Source organism: Diadema antillarum, unplaced genomic scaffold (assembly GCF_040938485.1).
Source record: "Diadema antillarum isolate AM-2024a unplaced genomic scaffold, OU_Dant_1.0 scf00000211, whole genome shotgun sequence".
NCBI classification, from domain to species: domain Eukaryota; kingdom Metazoa; phylum Echinodermata; class Echinoidea; order Diadematoida; family Diadematidae; genus Diadema; species Diadema antillarum.
The window spans coordinates 1,099,461-1,123,296 of record NW_027271100.1 but is presented as its reverse complement, the minus strand read 5'-3'; the positions used below and the strand labels follow the sequence as shown (position 1 = coordinate 1,123,296).

Genomic DNA, 23,836 nt, shown 5'->3' with positions numbered 1-23,836 from the left:
ATTTAGAAAGCTATTGTAAAAACAGTCTCCTATTCAGGAAATGTCAGGAATTCAACAGTATTACATAAATACATCAAACTTTCAGAAGCCGAGTTATACACTGTTACTTGAAGTACACTTGATAAGTGTTTCTTGTTTTTCTTGTTTCAATTTGTTTGTTTGTTTGGGGGTTTCTTTTGGAGAAATTTTAAACAAGGATATAAATGAAATTCTGTAAAATTGTTCCTGCAGCTTGCATTTCAACACTGGGATTAGATAAGGTTAAAGGACAAGTTCACCTTCATAAACATAAGGATTGAGAGAATGCAGCAATATTAGTAGAACACATCATTGAAAGTTTGAGGCAAATCAGACAATCCGTTCAAAAGTTATGAATTTTTGAAGTTTTTGTGCAGTACCCGCTGAATGAGAAGACTACTGCAGTGTATGAATAACTTAGATGTCACATGCGTACAACAATATAAGGAAAATATAAAGAGAATTTCACAAAATTCCATCTTTTGAAAAAAGTACACATTCCCCTGACTCGTTACCAACAAATAGTATGGGTAATATTATTCCCCCTGCCTTTATAAAGAGGGAAGTCAAGTGTTCTTTTATTATGCGAAAAAAGTGAAAATATGTTGAATTTTCTTTTACATTTTCTTTATACTGTTGTACGCATATGACTCACAAGCTGTAGTAGTCTCCTCATCCAGCGGTTCCAACACAAAAATTTTAAAAATTCATAACTTTTGCATCGATTGTCCAATTTTCCTCAAACTTTCACTGATGTGTTCTACTAATATTGTTGCATTTTCTCAATCCTTATGTTTATGAAGGTGAACTTGTCCTTTAATATGATTCCTTCTGCTTGATACAGTAGTTCAGAACTCCCCATTCTATCTGATTCATTCCTGAACACGATCGATGAATTGATGTTTGCATTGCAGTTGTAATTGCTCCCATAGATAGGTGGGCAAATTTTCAACACCTCCGACTGTAAAGCATCTCAACGATGATTGCTTCGCCCATGGCGACCCATCTCTAGGATTATTACCAATTATGCAACTGACTGATGGCCGATGCATCATCACTTCCAGTAATGGATGAGGGGACTGCGTCCAACAAGGAGCTGGCAAGATCCCTGTTGCAGCCATCTCGTCAAAATATTACACTGTATGAGCTAAACTTTTCACATACAGATACTTTCCAAGTTGCTACTTGTCAGATATTTTTGCGGTTGTGAGGGTCTAGTAATCGTTACTTTTCAAGATATAAATAAGAATGAGTATCATGCTACAATGCTAGTTCTGAATGCTTTCACTTGGTGATTCCTTGTACTCATGTCATCACCTTTGCTGCATGTTTTCTACTATGGAAATTCTATCCTTATCCTAAATGTTGATCTCATACACAATGTCACACGAAATCAGGAGAATTTCAAACTAATGAAATTAGAAAATTGATGCTCGAAAATATTTTGATTACAACTTTTGTAGGGTATTAGCATCATGATATACAAGTGTACATGTAGATAAGCATTTATAAGTTTTACAAGAGGTTTTTTAAAAAAAACTTTTTTCATCCCCCCCCCCCCCAAAAAAAAAAAGTGATAGCTTGTACTGCTGTGGGTTTTCTTGTACTGAGATGAGGATGCAACTCAAACAAGAGAATCATAACTGGTTTGTTATCAGTGGCTAACCGTGCATCACAAATCAGGCACTCGAGTTGAAGAAACAGGTAATCAAGCCCTCATCAATCAACTCTTTCTCTTCCAAATGCTCTTCATCTCTCCATCTCTCTCTCTCATACTCTCGTGAAATATATATTTCGAGGGATGATGGATGGAAGATCAGCACGTAGCACTTGGTCATTACCGATGCATCACGCCAAGAAAGTCACTGGGGAGCGGCAACTAGCCTTTGGCGTCTCCAAAGAAACCGACTGTTTCAAAACCAACATCCCAGCGAGATACCAAACACAGACACAAAGATGATGGGGTGGGGAGCTGCACATTGCTAGGAGAGGATCCAATCCTACAAAGGCATGATATTAAATGAGACAATCATCTTTTGATGCTGTTGGAGGTGTTGGAGGAGGAGTGAAGGATGAAACTGTTTCAATGTAGCAGTATCCCACGTGACTTTGTTCATTTCTTTCTGATCATGTGACTTGCAGTAAGGACAGAAGAGAGCCTAAATGACACAGGGAGATCCCATTATGTAACTTGGGCATGTCCTATGAATTTTTACAAAGTCATAAGAATGACTTTATAACTAATTCTGTAAGTGGTAGCCAGTGTAGTAGGACTATAGGGATGGGAATAATTCTTTTATGTTACAACAGCCTAAATGCTGAACAGGCAGTTGAGGCTTAGATGCAGTGGAACTTGCAACGTCTTTTCTGAGGATGTTAATGATCATTGTAATCATCTGAGAGGGAATGCACAAAAAAGAACTAGAATGTATTTATCAATATATTCCAGAAGTTATCATAACTGCTGTAACAGAAGACAAGTGATCATCACGGTTGAGACAGAGTAGCCATTCTAGAATGACATAATCTCAAACCTGCCATTTTCAGGAGTCTACACAGCAGAAGACAGAGATTTCCATTTCGAATGTGAAAGTGGATTGCTCCATCGTGGAGCATTAATTTATTTTCTGGACTTGGGGACACACAGCTGCTCCTCACATGGCATTAGCCAAGGCCTACTGTGTGCCCCGACTGAGATTGGGGGCCAGAGCACCCTGATGAGGATCCGTCCTTGTCTGGCCCCAGTGCCAGCTTGCAACCACAAGGGGTCAGTGCAAGGCCCCCTGATGAAATTAGGTTGCTCTGTACAGTGGATATCCACAATAGAGACAATCTATGTCCAGTCACGTACAGACAGCCACTTAAGGAATCCTTGCCACATGATTGTACAATGCACGGGTTGAATCACACTGGAAAGAAGAAGAATGTTTACATTCTAAATTTAGTAATATTGGTCATTTGTTTTTATCATGATAAATGCAAATGTTATGATTTATTAGTAAATATAGTATTCATTGATACTGACCTATCAGAGTTCAATTTCTCTACAATGTTTCTGTTTTGTTTATTCATATGATAATTCATTTTCATTCCACTCAGGCTGTCATAAAAAAAAATAACAAAAACTTACTATAATTACTCTTGTAGGTCTCAAGAATCGATCACAATCATGATGGCAATTTTGTCACACCTTGAAAGTTTACTGATTTCTGTTGCAAGTGTCACACTAGTTGCAAATCATATTAGAGCAGGACATTCAATTCAGTGGTTTATCTTTTTTGTTCATAAAAAGAGAACAATTCTGAATTTTGGCATTGCTAGAAAGATGTGGTCTTAAATTTGTTATGTTAAATGGCTACTTCATCTATTCATCTCCATGGCAACAGACAGAGAAGGTTGGCTAGGACTAATGATGACGGTGGTGGGGGACGTGCAGGGATGCTGTGTCGTGACCGTTGCATCATTGGGTGTGATTAGGAGGGATTCTAAAAGGTGGGCCAACAGCACGAAGAGGCAACATACTAGTCAGACATGCTCTGCCGATTCGGAGAATTATGGACGCAGCAATGTCCAGTGAGACTTGACCCAAAGGATACAGTCCAGTGGATGATGGAAGATGACATGGGCAGTCATCCGTGGAATTCAATTTCGGTGTCTCTACTAGACACTCACCTCACCAGTGATATTCTTCACCCATGATAAAGTGAACAGTAATATATTCATTATTACCCATGTCACATGGGTGAATTTCTCCTCGTCGTTACATCATTTTTCATCCATTCTCATATCCCCCTTTCTTTACGCTACATTAAACATTCTCAATTCGGATTTTCATCAATTTGGAGTAGACATTCTCTTTACTGTTTAACCCGTTGAAGACGAGTCCCGAGAATACTCGGGCAGGTGTCTATGGGAAATGCATGTGATAGCACAATCAGTCCGTCCTTAACGGGTAAATACCATACATTGCATCTTTATGTAAAGTGAACCTACTTGTTGTACATCACATTAACTTACAGTGCTATCTACAAGTTTGTAATATTTTGCTAATATCTGTTCCTCCATACCTTTTCTCCTTGTCTGCTCCCCCTTCCATTTTTCAATTCTCTTTTCTCCCTCCCTCCCTCTCCCTCTCCCTCTATTTATTCTCCCTAATAGTTCCCCCCCCCACATTTTTGCATCGATCATCTGTGTCATAATCATGTCTTCACACCCACGCTCCCTCATCCGCATATCTAACGTTCCATCTTTCTTTGTCTCTCTGTTGCATCCCTCCCTCCCATTCTTCCTGTATCATATATCCAATTATTCCACGTAACAAATTTGTCCTCAAATTCCACCTCTCCCCGTCTCCTTTATCTAAACTCTGGAAGTTTCCATTACATATATCTTAATCGGTGGTACACTTTTTATCCCGTTTCCCCCATGGACCACTGACGAAGGACACAAGCAAGTAGGTGTTCTGAATTACTGGCAATGGCTGAATATGAAAATGCAATTGACCTATTGCACACCCTTCTTTCTAATGGCGTGAAGTGAACTGCACACTGGCATTGCGACTGCCGAGCGCTGAGTAAATTAAGCCTTTCCCCAAAAAACATGCGTGGACGTGCGCTCCCAATACCTGGCCGGAATTTAGCAACGTCGATTCTGTGTGTGGTGGGGTTGGCACTCCACCGACACGTTCGCTTAAACGATAACCCACACGACCGACCGGAGGTTTTCATCCAAGCTGATGTAAAGAGCTCTGTCCCATTATGTGGGGGATCTTGTTGAGGTAGTGGTACATGCACTTCTCTTGAGCTGAGCACTATGGGAGTAGTGCATGATGTAATTATTGGAGATGAAATGACCATATTTACAAAAATCATTTGAATATATCAAGAAGATCTATCTACAACTGTGTAAGAACAGTTTTAGAATATGAAATTGAAAAAAGTTGTACCTTTCCTATGCTACCTCTTACCCTATCAACATTAAGTTTAAAGGATTATTAGTTGAGTATGTGTGTGAGTGAGTGTGTGTGTGTGTGTGTGTGTGTGTGTGTGTGTGTGTGTGTGTGTGTGTGTGTTTGACATACCTGTCTTGATGATAACTGTGTTCAGTGCATACAGGTGAGAAAAACATAAACAGGGTTCTTTTCTTTCTCTCTGCCACTCTTTGCATCTGGTTCTAGTTCTCTCTTTCTCTAAATTCTCTCTTTTGCTATCTTCCTAGAGTCAATTCCCACCCTCAACTCCAACCAAATCCTACAATTGTAGCAAAGAATACATGCAAACTATCTGTGCCTTAGTGCTTTATCCCTTTACAGACATTGAATGGGACAATATTCATATATGTACTCTTTTTTCTTTTTCTTTTTTTTTTTTTTTTTGGGGGGGGATATTTTTTTCTGCAATGACTCTTGACTGACTACTTTTTGGAGTGCAAGTTCTATCTACATAGTTACCTCTCAATAGTGTTTGCATTCTGCGTTACTCAACTAGTGTAATGAATAATGGCAAAATAACCATGGGTATGTTTGCCTTTAATGAATATGTAGTGGTATCTTCAATATCCAGTTTATATGTACAAAGTGGCTAGTTGATATCAAACTACATTACTTCAAGCTTCCATTGCCATGGGAAAAACACATTTAGGAAAAAACATAAGAAAAGTTATCATGGTTTCAAGATTTAGTGACAAATCAGCAGCAGTCATTTTGACAAAAACTTCATCCTTAGACAGCAGTATCTACAAGTAGCATCTCCATCCATCAACATGGGCCCAATTTGTCATGTCTTCATTATATCTTATTGTACCATAAACAATGGTGGACATTCACAGGCACAGTTTGTGCCTCCATCAAAGACCTAGTAAAAACTGGGGAAAAAAATCAATTTAGATTACACAATTAATTTATTCTCCATCGGGACATTTCCTGCATCCAGAAAGCATCCCTGAAAGACGGCCGGATGACCCCAGACACCCAGTCTCCCCCTCCCATCGATTCATCTTGAAGAGCGATCTCTCTGGGTACTTTAGGCGTCTGCATGAAGCAAGACGCAAGGCAACTGCAAATCCCCCACTCCCCCATCCCCCCCCCCCCCCAATTCCTCTGGGAATCAATATTTTATCTCCCTCAGCATACACAACGCATACCACTGCACAGTACAGGGATGATAGCATGTGATCTAGTTGAGTACAAACAGTACTTCACCGGTTAATACTTCTATTCATCTGGCATACCGCAGCATCTGATACAGCATTGTGCGGGGGGAGGGGGGAACGTGAAATATTAGTTACAGTGACAATAATAAACTGAATTTATACTTCACAGAACTCTTCTATTATGTTTAGATGATGAGCAGGCAAGTGTATCCGCCAATTATTCAGCACGTGAAATTTTTCACCACTTAAGACTCCATGACAATTTCAAAAGAAGTTGAATTTGTGATCCAGGAGTACAGTAATGAGAGAAAAATTGTACACTTGCACGTTGCATTCATGTTGAGATTAAAGTTGATAATTTCATATGTTGTAAAATTCATGAATAGCAACTGACTTGAGAAAAATCACAGAAATAGAAAATAAAAACCTCACAAAACATATGGTGAATACAGTATCAAAAAGTGCATTCTCTGCTTTTTTGAGACAGTCTGCTCCAATGGAAGTGCTAGTAACATACATCTTTTGCTACAGATGACATCTAATGAGATAATAATCACATGATATCATGGTGATGTGGTGCCCAACTAGAAGTTTGTAAACATTTTAGTTCTAGAAAGATTGAAACACTTGAAGCCACACATCACAAGTCAGACTTTTGAGTCCATTTACACATATCCATACACTATACTGTACCTCCTGATCTGCAGCACAAAAATGTTAACATTGTACCATAACTGCATATTTTAAGCACAACAAAAACAACAAACACTGGTAATAGATTTCAAGATTTTGCAATATTTGACAGATATCATGTCCAGCTGAAGAGAAAATGATGGAGGAGTATCTGGTACAGATTATAAACTTAGAGAAGAATTATATATCGGTCAGTGAGAAATGAAGCTGAGAGCACATTGCTTCAAAGGCTATTCACATGTCCTACTGTTAAAAAGCAGCATTTGGAAGAGGATACTGTTTCTGATGGTCACTTCCTGACCATTGGTCAAGCTACCAACATAGCAGCTTCCTCCATCGTGCCAACAAAAGAGGCTTATCTGCCTCTGACGGAAGAGTAACTCTGAAAGGATTTCTACATTCTTTAGTGGTGAGACGGTTCATTGCATTGATTGTATAGCCTTGTGTTCAGAGGGCATTTAACTGTGTCAGGCTGATATGAGTCAAAGCTATCAACTGAGCAGTTATTTGCGTCGCCATGGCTCCTGTTATGATGTCACATTAACCTATTATGCTAATGTTTTAACATATACATATTAAAGGGGAATTCTTCCTCAAATATATGTGATTTCAGAGAATGCTTCAATATTATTAGAATGCATCAGTGAAGTCAAGAAAAATCAGACAATCCATTCAAAAGTTATGAACTTTGAAGTTTGGTGCTGCCAATGCTGGATAAAAAAGGCTACAATAGTTCAGTTAGTGGAACTAGTTGTACATAAAGAAAATATAAAGAGAATTCCATATATTTTCATTTTCTTGCGAAATGAAAGAGCAGATGACATACTTCCTCCCTGGGAGGGGGATGGGGAGGGTAATATTACCCTGCACATACTCATATGCTGGGAGTGAAATGAGGTTCAAATGAGATAGATGATTCAAATTAGTGAATGGAAAAGATGACTCTTTTGAAAAAAAGTCATTACCTCCATACACACACAGAAAAAAAGAAAACGAAAGGATATTCACACATAGGTAAAAAATATACTGTTTAGGATTGTCGTGCCTCTATTTGTTGAAGCAAAAAATATTGATGTCTATTGCAAATCAAGTTTTCAGAATCTGAGTAGCATGACAAATTAATCATCACGTTCCACTTGGTACCCTAGATCATTTTCTTCCTCAGTAGAATAAAAATGAATCAAAGATGCATCATATATTTTTGTGCACTTAATCTTATTCACAAAATCTTTGTCCAGACCAACATGACAGGATACAATAATAGTCTGCACACTCCTAAAAATATCATAAATCTCATATTCGTGATGACTGTCTGAAAGTGCATCAAAAATTGAACTTGAAATTGCAATATTCTAAACCAGAATCTCAAACTGCAGCCATTCTCATACACAAAAATCATGCAATATGAGATGTGTGCATTAATGCGCATCAGTCTGCTCTCACAAATTCATATCACCCTCGTATGTCAAACCGCATTGAATTCTTCCAGAAGTCATACCATTTGAAACCGCCGTTTCATTCTTCCTGGAATTTCGCCGCCTTTTCGGTGCCCGGCGCGTCGCCATGCAGGTTGGTGGGAGGGGCAACTCTGGGTTGTTGTTGACTTTGTTGCTATTAAGTTCATCATCATGGTGGGTAAGGACCTGCAGAAGATATAGTGAGAGGTGGGAGTTGCATCAACTCAGTAACTCCAGTAAGCATCTTATAACATGGCAGCCTTACTAACGTACCGAAATTTGTTGCAACCTTTCAGTTCTTTAGTCAAGATATCACATATGGTCAAACAGTATGTTAATCATTGCAGGCTACATAAACTGTACCAAACTGCATTTGACTTTAAGCACAATAATTGCATCTTCAGTAAATATTCAGCTTGTTTGCGTCTGAATTTGACTATTTCTTCATCTAACGTTTGTATATGTGACTCTGCACCTCAAAACAAACAAAAAGTCGCCAGACATGAAGTGAGAAAAGAGGCTCTGAAGTACAGGGTCTATTCAAGCGCTTAATCTTTACCAAACCGTGCTGGCTGTGCGATGAATGGTACAAAAAACAGGAAGTAAACCACCAGAGTAACAACAATGAAGGGATTATCAGATTAAACTGAAATTAAGCATGCTTCATCAACACATTCTGTCCATAATTAATACCTACTTTCAAAGCAGTAGCACTATCTTTTCAAAAGTTATTAGAGTTGAAAGTGAAGAGTGTGAACAAGGTTTTTCAGAAATGAAAAAGGGATTCTAAAGACACACCTAATCACACTATTCTACCAAAAATGTTCGAGATAAACTGCTAAAAAAACACACTTTCCTGCCCGTTTTATGATACCAAATTTTAGCATAATGTAAAAGAAGACCCGCTCTTTCAGAAAATATGAAAAAGTCAAGTTCGGCTAGGTTGACCCATTTCACTTATTTTCAGTCCTCACGCAAAATCAGTGTGTGCGACTTTATGTTCGTTTTGAGGTGCACGGTCACATATAGTGCACAAAATTGTATAATTGCAAACTGAGAGCTTTCATGAAAACAGTACTAATTCTTTAGGTCATTAACCGACTTTCAAAATGAATCCATCTAAATTTGTCCCTTAAACTGTGTGCAGAGCCCCTTTACCAGATGTTTATTTTCATATGGGCCAAGACTTAATCTATGAATGCACGAGCACAAGCTAAAACAAACAGGTGCGGATTGGAAATCATTCTGCGATCACTCTCGGCCAGACCATCTACGGCACTCAAGGTTGATTGGGAAGTGAAAACATGCCGGGAGAGCGATAAATAAAGGTCAAGTCTACACCGATAACAATTGCCCCCGAAGCCAAGCATAGGCACAAGGATTACACGGCTTTCACTTCGCACTTGCGTGATAAATTTGTACTGTACTTCTGCGACTGTACCTCAGCACATAATATTTTTCTTCTCCTTCTCATATGCTCAATCTGCCAGGACTAGAGGCAAGGCAAGAGTGATTCATATTTCATTCATGATTGCATCTCCTTGACATCACAGGACAGCTCGTTAAATGCTATATCAGATTTCCCAACCGCATGAGCACATCTCGGAGCAAAATTATCCCTCTCAAAATCTGTTGTTATCCTATATGATTCACTGCGAGTGCATCCATGGGGGAAACCAAGTCCTTAAGTTGTAAGAGATGTCAATGTAATATTCATGGAATAACATCTTGATGGATAGTTGTGAGTTATATTTTTACCCTGTAAATTCTCAGTCACATACATTTCTGAATCATAACAAGCAAACTCACGGACACGGACACACACACACACATACATACACACACACACACACATATATATATTCAACAAACTCACATGTATTTTTATGCCTTGTCGGTACATGTAGGTATACTAGACTTCCAAAGTTCATTGAATACATGAATGCATGCCCAAACATACACACACCTACATCCACACATACACACACACATAAACACACACACACACGCGAACAGCAAAAGTATACAAAAGTATATCAACAAATCAGTGGCGCATTTGCAGTGCTCTAGTTCTCATGTGATTCTCCTATCCATATGTGATAAGACTTGAGGATATCACTTCAGCGGAATATGTCTAATCTGATACGCACTTTACACAATTTCCTCTGTACTGGCCCCTTCAGGTCACAGAGTCACAATATGTTATATTTGTTTATTTCTTCTACTGCTACATACGCACACACACACACACACACAAACATGCATTCTCACACGTACATAGGTTGTATACATACTTCACATACAAACAAATCATATATATATATATATATATATATATATATATATATGATGCATATAATATGCACCTCATTCAATGAATCCTCAATTGTGATTGGTTAACATCGCTGGCATGAATGAAACAATTGAAATCAAGATCTCAACTCCGTGCATGCTATGACCATTGGAGCAAGCTCCACAGGTTAAAGTATGGAGTTGAAATCCTTCAGGGCAATCAACAATACTCAGAAAAGGAGACCATATCTGTATGCCTATCCTATATGTACATGAAGTATAGATGTGCATACATCTATTATAAAGTGCATACATATCTCTAAATTTGCTGGTATACAAAAATATAGACACACACACAGACACACACACAAACACACAAACTCACACAAAAAGTGTAAAGAAATCTATCTGAATTTTTCTTTCCTCTTCCTACCCTGAACACAACAATGACAGAAATAGAAAGTCAATGCAAATAGATGTGCTTAATCCTCTGGAGATTAAAGACACAGCAAGGGGGGGGGGGTACAATTAGGAAGGTTATGGGTCATCATCTGACCGATCATCATGGCTGACCAATAAGAGTCACCCTGTCTATGGCAATGAGACCAGCTGAGCTCCTCAATTCACTGATGGAGTTGTCTGGAGCTTAATAAAATCATTATCATCGTCGGGACACGATCACGCTTAATTGAATTGCTGCAGGAAAATTACATTATGAATACTTTCACGTAATCAACTTTGTTCCTGTGATATTGGGTCGTATATTACAGTCTCTTATTGAGGTTATCATATCATATATTGCTAAACATAACATTCATTTTAGGTGATTTTTGTAGCAAGTGTGCGAAAGGTCAAGATTTATGAATATTTTTTAATATAATGTTGCAAGAGTGTATTTAATGTGTTTATTTTCCCAAGCAGAAACTTAGCATCAGGCTGGCTAGCAGATAGATACTAGAATGATTACTGTAAAATGAGGAATGTTTGAATGCATTTTAATTTCGCGAATGCCAAGATTCGCAAAATCAAAATGCACATGAAAGTTCTTGTCTACACTATACACATATACACTCCCGAAAATTTAATGCCGTGAAAATATTGTGTTTTACAGTACATGATGCAGAGTCAGATAGTCATTGAAATTACTACTGTACAGAGGAACCACATAAAATGTACTTTATAGATCACAAGGTCCCACGATTAGTTTGTAAATAATCAATATGTTGAAAAGCCCCCCCCCCCCAAAAAAAAAAAAAAAAAGAGAGAGAGAGAAAGAGAATATTTTGAGCCTAAATTCTGTGAAGTACTTGATGGCATCAACTGGGATTTATTATTAAATTACAACAATGTTGATGATGGATTTGATCGCTTTATGAATGTTTTGTGAGATGTCTACAATGCATGTTTTCCACTTACAGGGGAAAAATAACTTTAAATGGAATCAAAATCCTTGGTTTACCACAGATTTAACAGGATTGTGTATAAAGAAAATTGTTTTGTATCATAAATATGTTAAGAATCCTATTGATCACCCAAGAACTGATTACCGGAGACCGGATATTAAAAATTATGTTAACTCTGAAATACGAAGAAGTAAAAATGCATTGTTATAACTGATTATTCAACAATGCTCATAATAACATCAAAGCATATTGGAAAGTCATTAATGGTCAATTCCACCGAAAGGTTGCATTTTATGAAAATCAAACTATTGAATATAGATGAGTAATGAAGCTTAGTTAGATGATCTGGTATTGTTTACTCAAAGCAGCCTTTCACAACGGATATTTTGATACCTCATTTGTGAACATCGGTGAACGTGGAGTGGAGTTATGTCCGAAAAACCTTCATTTTTCATGAAAATTGCCAATTTTTGCAGAATTTATGTATCATTTCTGATACACTATTATGACCATAATACAGCTTGTGTAATTCTCAGATGGCTTATTTTCTGAATGTTCTTTGGTCATAGATTGGTTTTATGATGTTCTAGAACTTGTTCTGGCATGAGAAAATATTATTCTGTCAATCTCAAAATGTGGTAGTTGATAGTGTCCCATAAGTCACGTTTTTGTGTCCCATCAGTCACACTGGTTTTCCCTATCCTGCTACTGTACCAATGAGTAGATATTCATACCACTTGGCTCAGGGTAAGCACCAACCCTTTGCTACATTCAGGAAAGAAAATATCTTTCCAGAGACTCTGTGTGTAAGAATATTTCAGAACTTACTTTCCCATGTGAAAAACAGTGGTCCTCAGATGTCCCAAAAGTCACGACAGCAATTTTTCGTTGCTGTACGTAATGCAATGATACTTTTCAAACTAAGTATGGTGTTTTCATAAACTGTGATATGATGGATCTAACCATGAACTGAGAAAAATGCATTTGATGCAACTATTTTCTCAAAATACTGGTTTGAAATTGCTGAAAATTGTCACTTTGTCCCATAAGTCACAATGGAATTGACCTAATACACTTTTACTTGGAAAGTCATTTATATGCTATGTTCAGTTAGAAATAAAGTGGGATGTCAGTATATCAGATAGGACAGAAGTTGTATATCTACTTACCAGGAACTAAATAATGAATATTATGAATATTTCAGCAGTATTGCCTCTGAATTTGTAGAGTTTATTCCTGATACACATACTCACTTTTCTCCTTGTCTTTCTCCAAAGAAAGTCCCTGCACTATGTTTATGAAACCAATACAATTTTGTTAAATTTTGGATATTGTTCAAAAGTTGGATGCCTCTAAAATTTCTGGATATGTTGAATGAAACACAAAGGTTATTAAAAGAATCCAATATCTTTTTCTATATATCCGTTTGTGTAATATTTATAATTTTGTCAGTACAAACTGGTATGTTTCCTAGTGGTTTGAAAATTGCTAAAACTATTTCAGTTTATATACAAGGTAACCAGAAGTTACTGAAAAATTATCATCAAATATCTTTGTTGTCAATATTTTCTAAAATATTTGAGAAATGGATTTAGTCATTTGAGCTTTTTAATGAAACATAATGTGTTACATATCCCATACAATATGGATTTAAAGGTGTGTTTTTTTTTCACCATACATGGCACTACTTGATTTCACAGACTTTTGAAAGGAAAATAAGTACAATTGGTTTATTTTTAGATTTATTCATTTTCATTTGATTGTGTTGATCATCACACAGTTACTTGAAAAATGAAACATTATGGAAAATTAGGTATTATTTTAGATTGGTTTGTAAGTTATCTTCAGAACAGAACACAATTTGCGACAATGAATGATAAATCATTCAGTACTTAGGTTGTTAATATCAGAGTTCCCATATGGTTCTGTTTTGGGCCCGCTGTTGTTTAAACATTATATGTTAATGATTTGCATTTTGTTAGAAAGTATAAACAAGCAATTATTTATGCTGATGACACAAATTTGTTTTTGTCACAAACTGGGAGAGATATTGAGAATTTGTGTGATACTATTAATTGTGAATTGAATAAGGTATCTACCTGGCTTGCAAGCTAACTGTAAACAAATTAAAGTTTAAGCTCCAGAGGATCTAGCACATCTATGTACATGGACTTTCTATTTCTGTTATTGTTGTTCGTGTTCAGGGTAGGGAAAGAAAAGAGAAATTCAGTTAGATTGCTTTATATTATACACTTACTTTATGTGGGTTTCTGTCTTTGTGTGCATGGGTGTGTGTGCATGTGTCTATATTAATATTAACTACATCAATATTCTTCTTCCTGGGTTGAAAAGACATGAAGTTTTGGCAAGACTAAAGACACAGCAATGGGGGGGGGGGGGGGGGGGGGGGAGTGGGGGTAAGAGGAAGGTTATGGGTCATCATTTGGCTGATCATGGCTGACCAGTAAGAGTCACCCTGTCATTGGTAATGAGACCAGCTGAGCTCCTCACTTCACTGATGGAGTTGTCTGGAGCTTAATGAAATCATCATCGTCAGGACACAATCACGCTTAACTGAATGGCTGCACGAAAATTACATTACGAATGCCTTCACGTAATCAATTTTGTTCCTGTGTTATTGGTTGTATATTACACTGTCTCTTATTGCATGTTATCATAACATATATTGATCAACAAACATTTATTTCCAGTGATTATTGTAGCAAACATGTGAAAGTTAAGATTTGAGAGTATATCTCTGTGTTAATTCTGTAAGAGTGTATTGGTGTTTATTTCCCAAACAGGACTGTAACTTGAGGCTGGCTGGCAGGTGAGCGCAGGAATGATTATATGATACATCAGTACATATTACTACACATGTATTGTACAGAGGAAGCACACACTATGGATAACAATTGCACGGTCCCATGACTATTTCAAAATCAATATGCTGAAAAGCAAAAGAAAAAAAAAGCCGATTTGAAAAGTGTGTCTTTCCTGCTCTGTTATTTTACTGCCTCATAGCCAAAAATATTTGATTTAGCATCAAAATGGACTCACTTCTGCTTGCAAAAACTAAATTTGTCACAGTGCTGTTGATTCTTTATTCTCCCTGACCCACCCAGCTTGTAAATATGAATTCTACTTCACTCTTAAGTGGATTATTTCAGTAATTGCCTCATAATGTCATGTAGCTCCTGCCATAAAACTAGCAAAATCTCTTAAATATCAAGCTGTATGTTGCTATGCATTGTTTGTGGCATCCAAGTCCTTCAAAAGAACTTTAAACTCATCAAACCAGTGCTGGGGGTTGTTGTTAATATATTTAATTTACACATATTCAAATTCAACCCCCACTGAAATCATGACATGCTTATAATACATGAATTTCTTTTCAATTCAGAAATACATGTACGACACATATCTATCAGTTTCAAAATGCAGGGTACAATATCTTTGGTCTTTGAAAAAAAAAATCACATAATTCAGACCATTGATGAGACAGTCATCTGTGTAGTGGGAAGAGATCAAAATGACTCCTTGTTGTGGGGCTACATCCCTGATTGAACAGGTAGAGCCGGGATGGGCCGCTTTGCAAATTAGACGAATCAAGTGTGTCTGTCGACATCCTAGCGAGCCAGGATGGGCTTATAGTGGCGCAGGAATCTCTCCGTCGGTGGGGCTGCATAATGATTACAGTCGGCGGATGCCGGGAGGTCGCTTTTAGTGAATGGAATTGTGTGGGCTTTTTTTTTTTCTCTCTCATTGCACAGCCGCTGGATGGAAGGTGGCGGATGTTTGCAACAAAGCCAAATGGAAACAGGATACAACATGCTCACTGTCGGATGTCATCATTATATATCATTTTAAGCTCTGGAAAAAAAAAAAACTTTATGGACAGTAAATCCTACAGCACACTGCAAAGAGATTTAAGGCATGAAAACAAAGAAATAGGGTGGGTGAGACAGCAATAGCGTGAGGCTGAGAGGAGAGAGCGACAGAAGGTCACTAATTACTTGCATGCATTAAAAGGGATAAAGACATAAAAGCTCTATACCCCTGCATCTCCTCTCTAAACACACTGCTAGCAAATTTGAGATGACGGTTGATTCAGAAACCTTTTAAGTAATCACAGCACATTCCTTCCACCTGCTCCTTAATCTCCTTCTGCCAGACCATTTGTGCTCTTCAATGTTTTGTTTCTTTTTTTATCATGTAAATTGTCAAGACATCAAGAAGACAGTGCAGAAATTCCTCTTGTTACATCATATAAAGAAGTTAAATCCCGAATCCCTTGCACCCTCCTTTTCTGCAAGCATCTTTTTGCCACTTCATTTGGAATTTTTCAGTGTAACGCTCACAAATCTTGAATACTTATCTTAAACATCTATAGCAGAGCATTTCTGAAGGTAAGAGTTGCTTCACAATTAATGAGTCACAAGTGTAAATTCTCACTTCACAACTGAACAAAAAATGATACAAATCATGTTTCTGATTGGTGAATTACAAAGTTTGCAACACTTTCCCTTCCACAAAACACCATTGCTAAGTGATGACACCACAATAATAACTGCAATTAAAAGAGGAGTTTTTTTTTTCTCTTTGATTAAACTGAAACATGCTAATTTAAAAGAGCTTTGTATGCAGATCAAAAAGAAGAAATGACATTATCTCATCTAAATTTGAATACTTGGGTATAACTTAGATCACTGTTCCACAAAATGTTTTGTGACTGTCTATCAAGGCTTTCTATTGTTAATCTGATTTTGATGTCTGATTTTGATGAAACTTCCACCATTATTTTTGCTTCATTGTACTCTTTTCTTCAATACAAAGCAAACTTGAAAATGACATTGAATTGTACTTTGAGAAAGATATGGAGGGATTTATTCTTTGTTTCATATTTACAAAACATTAGTGGGACATACATCTTGGATGGATTACATGGACAGTGGTATGCTCTGAATTTGAATATGAACAGATTTTGATATCAACACACACAACAATATGAAACACAAAAATATCAATTTACACTCTTTATAACTGAAAGATGACTGACAATGTAAATGATGAATGTCACTGTTAAACATAAGATGTGATGATGCACCCCTCTAAAGACAATCCATCCCTTGAGAACACTCATAGAATCAGAGGCTGAACCGGTGCTATATCACTTCTTCCACATCTACCTCTGATGTATACATATACTACATCTACCCATGCCTTGTGTGACCACCATGTAATCTCATCTTATCAAGCTTGCATGGAATGTGGGCGGGGCACACACTACCGTAACATGTGATACACTCTCCCAATCCCATCTTTTTAGGATATGATTATCATTCGTTGATTCCTGCTTGCCAATCAAAATGCAAGGGTTCCCCCTCCCTCTCCCCGATGGGACGATACCGTTGTTTGTCCGGAAATGAATAGAATCCTCGCATGCAAACGAGTGACGAAAGATCCGCAGGCTTTTTTTTTTACCCGTCCCTGATCCCCAAGAATTCACTGCTGGATGCTCCATTCACACTAACAAGAATTCTCAAATATTTCACAGACTGGAGAAACAAGGAGTCAGTGAAATGGAAGAGGTAAACAGGTAGATTCCTGCATCAAAAAAGTACTGTAAAACACAATATTTTCGCAGCATGAAATTTTCGCAAATTGGAGCCAACAGCATTCTTTGTGGCATGAAATTTTTGCATGTTGCCTCTAACATTCAATGCGTAAAGTGTAGACAAGAACTTTCACATGCATTTCAATTTCACGAATCTTGGCTCTGGCGAAATTTGTGAAATTAAAATGCATGTGAACATTCCTCGTTTTACAGTATTTGGTTAGGACTCATTGAAGAATACTGACAACTTTCATCTCACATTGATGTTTCTTTCACCGCACAACATCTACATTAACCGCTAGAATCTATATCAAATAGACTCTGATTTAAAGTCTTGCAAACTTGAATACTTGACACATTGTTTCACTGAAGGATTATACAGCGTGGTATTGACATGTGTATAGGGTCTGAACAAACACTCTAAATGGAAACTGGATCAAGTCTCCAGAGAATGAATCAACTGTTCTCAGTTACTCCTACAAGTGACTGGGCACAATAGTAGGCCCTATGGGTCCCTGCGTGTGACATCTTTCTTGAACGTGCTATCTGATGTGAACGCTGCCACATTCTTTGCACAGCTTTGACCTGTAATGGTCAGCTTCAGCAAATAGCCTCAATTTAGAGGGTATGGGTAGTGGCCTTTGTAATAAATAGATGCTTTTACTTGGATTGCATACCTGTGGTAAGATGTCTATCCAATGTATTCTGTTTGATCATGTGTGTGTGAGTGTGTGTGCTGAATTATTGTCCACTGAATTCTCTAGATTGTAAGCTTTCTACAGAGGTATATTGATATGTTTCACAAGATGTTTACAAATCTGCCACAGAAATGGCATTAGAATAGCCGACCACCAAATAAACACAGTTTTGAGCAAATAGGCTCTGCAGTTTAGATGCAATCAAGCACACAAGAGACCAAGAATACCATATATACAACGGGTTAATTCAGGATGTTTCAGCAACAAGCTTTAAAACACACACACACACACACACACACACACACACACACACAAAATAAATAAATTTCAAGATCTTTTAGACAGTGAAATTCTGACAGGATGCTGGAGAAAAATCTGTTTATTTGACACTTTTTACCACTGAAAGGTTTTCTGCTTTATCATGGAATGTGGTTTCATGGATCAGAAATAATGACCTTTATTTCTTTTTTAAGTTTTGCCGCTGTTTTCATTTCTTTTATGCGTACAAAATACCTTTAGACCCCTGGATCAGATGAAAATGGCAGGCAGCATTACTAATAAGCCAGCCTTAATGCCAACCACGCAGAGAGTGGTATTAATACTTCAATGGTGTGGAAGCTTTATGGACATGATGTAGAGAAAGGCCATGGATAATACTGGTACTCACTGTTGGTGTAACCACAGAGAAATCTGTGTTTGTAAAGTGCAATAGCACATCAATGCAGTGCATTGACATTTACATGATTTCCTCACATGCATCCCATAAACAAGAAAATGCCCATTTTATTGTTACTTAAGTACTTTTTATCATTTCTAATGTAGGTCTAGCCTAGAATCCGCATCACTGCAGAGCTTATGTTATAAAAGGTTTGATTGATAAAAATGAGGAATTAGTGTTTCAATGGTACCGCTTCCACCGATTCTCTCCGCAGCATAATCCTGGAAAATCAATGGATCATGCTCTCTTTCAACTGCAGCTCACTGCATTATTCTCCCGAATTCTGAAAGATTCAGCGCAAATTGCAAATTGAAATAGCACTGCATCGCATTTACGTAAATCAGGTAATATTTAACTAACGAATACACTTCACAGTTTGGGGACTGTTCTATTAACAAAGATTGCCTGATCAATTGTCAACCAGAAAAAGAATCGCATGGACAGGCCAGAGAATTAGGAAAGGAGAAAAAAACTTACAGACAAAAAATACATAATAAAGTGTGATAGAATGAATAAAAAGCCCTACATTAAAAATCTATACAAGCCACAAGCACTTTTGTTGGTGAATGTTTTGATTCAACTACACATTCAGCAGTTTTATGAAAAAATGACCATATACATAAGAATATATTCAAATATTATTTTGAATATCAAAGTTACATATTAACTGTCACATTTTAACTCATCTGTCATACCCACACCCCTTACTAGTTTGGAGTCTCAATTTTATCTCATGACATTTGATTTCACTTAATGCAAAGTTTGCTCAACAACAAAAGAAAACAAAAATCTCGTATTTAGTATTCATTCATCATCTCTCTTATCAAACACATAAAGAAAACAGTATTAGGCAGTTTAAAATCTAAAAAGACTTTTACTACAAACCAAACAATTTAGCTTATTTCTTTAAAGTATACTACTGTAAACTAAAGGTACACATAAAGACACATACACACAATATACTTGAACAACAATCTCTTTGAAAGAAAGAAAGAAAGAAAGAAGTGTATTGCTTGCTACTGTTACCATCACTGTACACTTGCATGCAGTATATCCCTTTTAGCAGAGACTCAATATGACCTTTTGCTGATGTGACTTAAAAACAGTACAATGTGGGTGACTTTATACAACACCACAGTTATGTGTTTGAATCAAACATATTGGTGTACCTTTACTGTTTCAATCCATTCTGGCTGTTCCACTTCCCAGGTGTCTACCTTCAGCCAATCAGAACTCTCGATTGCCAATTTGCACATCTCAGTTCGGTGCTTGCCAGATATCAGTCCCTGTGAGAATCAATCAAAATGTAGGAAACAAAGAAATTATTTCACTTGTGCATACATGAAATTTCTCTGATTTTTATTTGAGTGTTTGATCCACTATATTACTTACTGATATTTCCATGTTTGTACATGTACAAGACATTTCCTGTCAACATGTTAACATTTACTAATAAGAACTACTACATACAATGTACATTCAACCTGAAATTTTAAATATTACTGTTTAGAGCATTGTTTCGCATTCATAACTTTAGCAACTGCAGGCAATATTTCATCTGAAAGGCATCTTACTGATTAATGACAACCAAAAGTCAAAGCTCCACCAAACTCTGCATATTTCCCATGACAGTGGATTTTGGACTCAAAGAGTTAATTGAGATTAGATACAAAGACATCAGGGTAGACTTGCACTCAGCACTTTACAAAATTATTTATATCTTTCATAAAAGTCTTACACAGCACCACTTTCACCTTGAAACTATTACGATGTAAACATAAGTTCAAACACATTGAAAGTTTACACTTAGGCTGCATTACAGTGTACTGCCAACAAAAAAGTGCCAACTCTTTTTTAATCACATGCAATAAACTCAATTTCCTGTTCTTTTCATGTGATGGCTAAGGTGTAGTTAAAATCATCAACCTCTCAGTAGATTCCCTTGCCACTATGGGGAGCCAATAAGGGAGCTAATTTCTGCCAATTAGAGACTGCATTAATTTCAAGGCACAGAGTGGGGCCTAGAGTCTCATAGAATCTCATTTCTGATTCGCCCACTGGGATTTCATATAAATTAATGTGAAGGCAGCATACACCTCAAGTATCTCACTGACAAGAACAGTAAGCAAAGGAGTCAGTTATGGGCTAGGAGGGCATTAATGTGACTAAAAGTTTGATACTTACAGGCCTTCTGGCTCTTATGTTGATATCATACTATATTAAAGAAAATGTTACTCCCTGTGAATAAATGACTTCAGCGCACACCAAAAGTGATGATTAAAACCCTGTTTTGTGCAAGGAGGGTGGAGTTCATAGAACCTCTCCATCACATCATAGTGCTCAAAGTGACAACATATTTCATCACTGTCGGTGTTAAATTTATAATTTGCGCTTGTCTTTTCATAAACAACATCTTGGATTATACACAGATGTCAGAGCAACAGCAACTACAGTCTATCAAAGGATACCAGCAATACTGCTGGACTTTAGTTGATAGTGCCATCATTGAAACATTGATATTGCTACACTCTTCATGCAGACGGCACAAAGTCAACTATTTTGTTTTTTCTTCATGAATGCTGGAAGAGAACATTACAAACTACTCAGTACCAGATGTGTATGTACTTCAGCAAATTATTTTGATGATTTCTCATATACACTTGCCATGTGATTGTAAGTAAAGCAAAGACATTCCAGTTTACAGAACATACAGCTTTGTTGTCAATGTTGTGATGTGTTACCTTACATCATTCTTGACTGTCTTATTCTTTAAAAATAAATAGAAGAAGGAGGAGGCTAATGAGTAGCAGGATATGAGCTGTGCATTTGTAAGTCAGTGCATTTCACAAGCTTTTGACATACAAGATACAACATGTTTCTGTAGTGTAAACCTAACCTACATTACATTTCTTTCAGTCCATAAATGCTTCAGTAACCATAAAGAGGTTTTAACTGTGGATTTTAGACTTCAGTTAAAGCACCTGACTAGACAAAAAATATTCCTCTTTGTGCTTGGTCAGAAGAGTGTGACCAGTCCTTGCTATTTCACTGCATAAATAGACCTGCAGCTATCTCACTGGACACACATTCTTTGTAAAATGTTTACCTCAAGCTGGAACCTGTACAGGGTACATGCACTGATTTAATAACAAACAAACAAAAATAAATTGTTTTCAAACAGTGCTAGCCTCTACTAAATATCCTCGTCCATGTTCCAACAATTTTGCAGAGTTTGCTTTTCATCTCTTTCGAAACAAAAAGAAGATTTTTCTATTACACATGAAGCACATGCAGAAATTCATTAAAAAAAAACACTTTTTAATAGCAAAATAACATGACACATGTGATTGATATTCTGTGTACTTAGAGGGGTATCCTTCAGGATACCCATGTGTGTGGTATTCTTGAACTTGGGGACATGTTTTGACTGAACACAATGCCAAAACCTCTGTACACTGAAAGACTATCAACATACACACAACCTCATCCTTAGACACATGAAGAGGTCTCCTGATATTTGTCAAAAATCTTCAAAATATATAGGTGGTTTTTTTAATCGACTTCATATAGCTTAAACAGTGACACACAAGGAGAGTATGTAATTAATAAAGCACGCTGCAGGACATATCAAAAGATATCTTTCCCTAGCCAAAAAGGGGATAGGGGCGAGGACCTCAAACAAGGAAGGCACAGTAATCATTAATACCTTGCCTAACAGTAAGCTTGAATTGCCCCTGGCAAGTGGGCAACTGGGTCTGCATTGAAGGACAATGTTCTGAGGTACAAGTATATGATCCCATGCCTTGCATGAGTGTCATTTATAGAGCTACCTGCATAGTTATTTGGGAAGATCTTCTATCATAGATTATCTGCTTTGTGTTAAACACTGTACATAACCTTTGATGTCCATATCTAATTCCCTACAAGTGAAAAACATGAGCTAAACTGAATTGAGAGAATATCCTGTCTATTTGGTATTACAGACAAAGAGTTCATTTTGCATACAGAATTTGAGAAACAGAAGAATAAATTCTGAATTCAGCTTTCAAAAAAGGATCTCAAACCATTCAATTTCTGCTAAAAAAAACAACAAAAAAAAACTCTTCACCACTAAACTGTTGCTGACATCAGTTATCTTTGTTTTCACTTCATTTTTAACCATGTCTCTCATTTCTGTTCTGAATTGTACCATTGTCTTCCTGCTCATATGACTAATATCATTCACACATTTTTCCAACTGATAATTTCTTCGGTCATTCTTTACGCAATTCCCTTCATTGGTACACATAAATAATCTATTCACAGCTACAAATCACCAAATGGGATCTCTTTACATACTATGCTATGATTGGTTCCATGACATATGCTCCTGCGATGATTGCTCCCATGAAATATCTGCATGCTTGGCCAAACTTAAATTCTACCCACAAACATAACCCTAATCCTAATACTAATCCTTACATAAAATTAAACCTAAAATCCTATCACAACCCTAACCCAAACCCGAAGTCCTTGGAGAAAATAAGACCTGAGCAATTGTCGCAGGAGCAAATGTTGTGTCACCTCCATAATGAGATACCTTTCTTTATTCAATGATTAACTGAATAAATATGCACTGCAATTTTTCCAGTCTGGTCAGTGAGAAAATGGATTCCACTCAGTTTGGCCCATGGTGGGGGAGGCAAAGAAATCAAGATGCATCGAGTCCTGGTGTTTTTTTGTAAACATCCTCTAATGAACTCACACCTGAAGCTAGCTCCAGTCCCAATCTCCAATCTGGGGCCAGTAGA

At 37.1% G+C, this 23,836-nt stretch overlaps 1 protein-coding gene across 1 annotated transcript in view; it reads right to left on the bottom strand.

The window, feature by feature from the left end:
• LOC139724357 (nicotinamide/nicotinic acid mononucleotide adenylyltransferase 1-like) overlaps window positions 1-23,836 on the bottom strand; it is a 51,629-nt gene that overhangs the window by 11,693 nt on the left and 16,100 nt on the right. The window contains exons 3-4 of the mRNA XM_071635508.1: window positions 20,216-20,332; window positions 8,360-8,504 (exon numbers count right to left, since the gene is read on the bottom strand). Coding sequence (XP_071491609.1) covers window positions 8,360-8,504; window positions 20,216-20,332 — 262 coding nt within the window. The remainder of the gene's footprint in view (window positions 1-8,359; window positions 8,505-20,215; window positions 20,333-23,836) is intronic.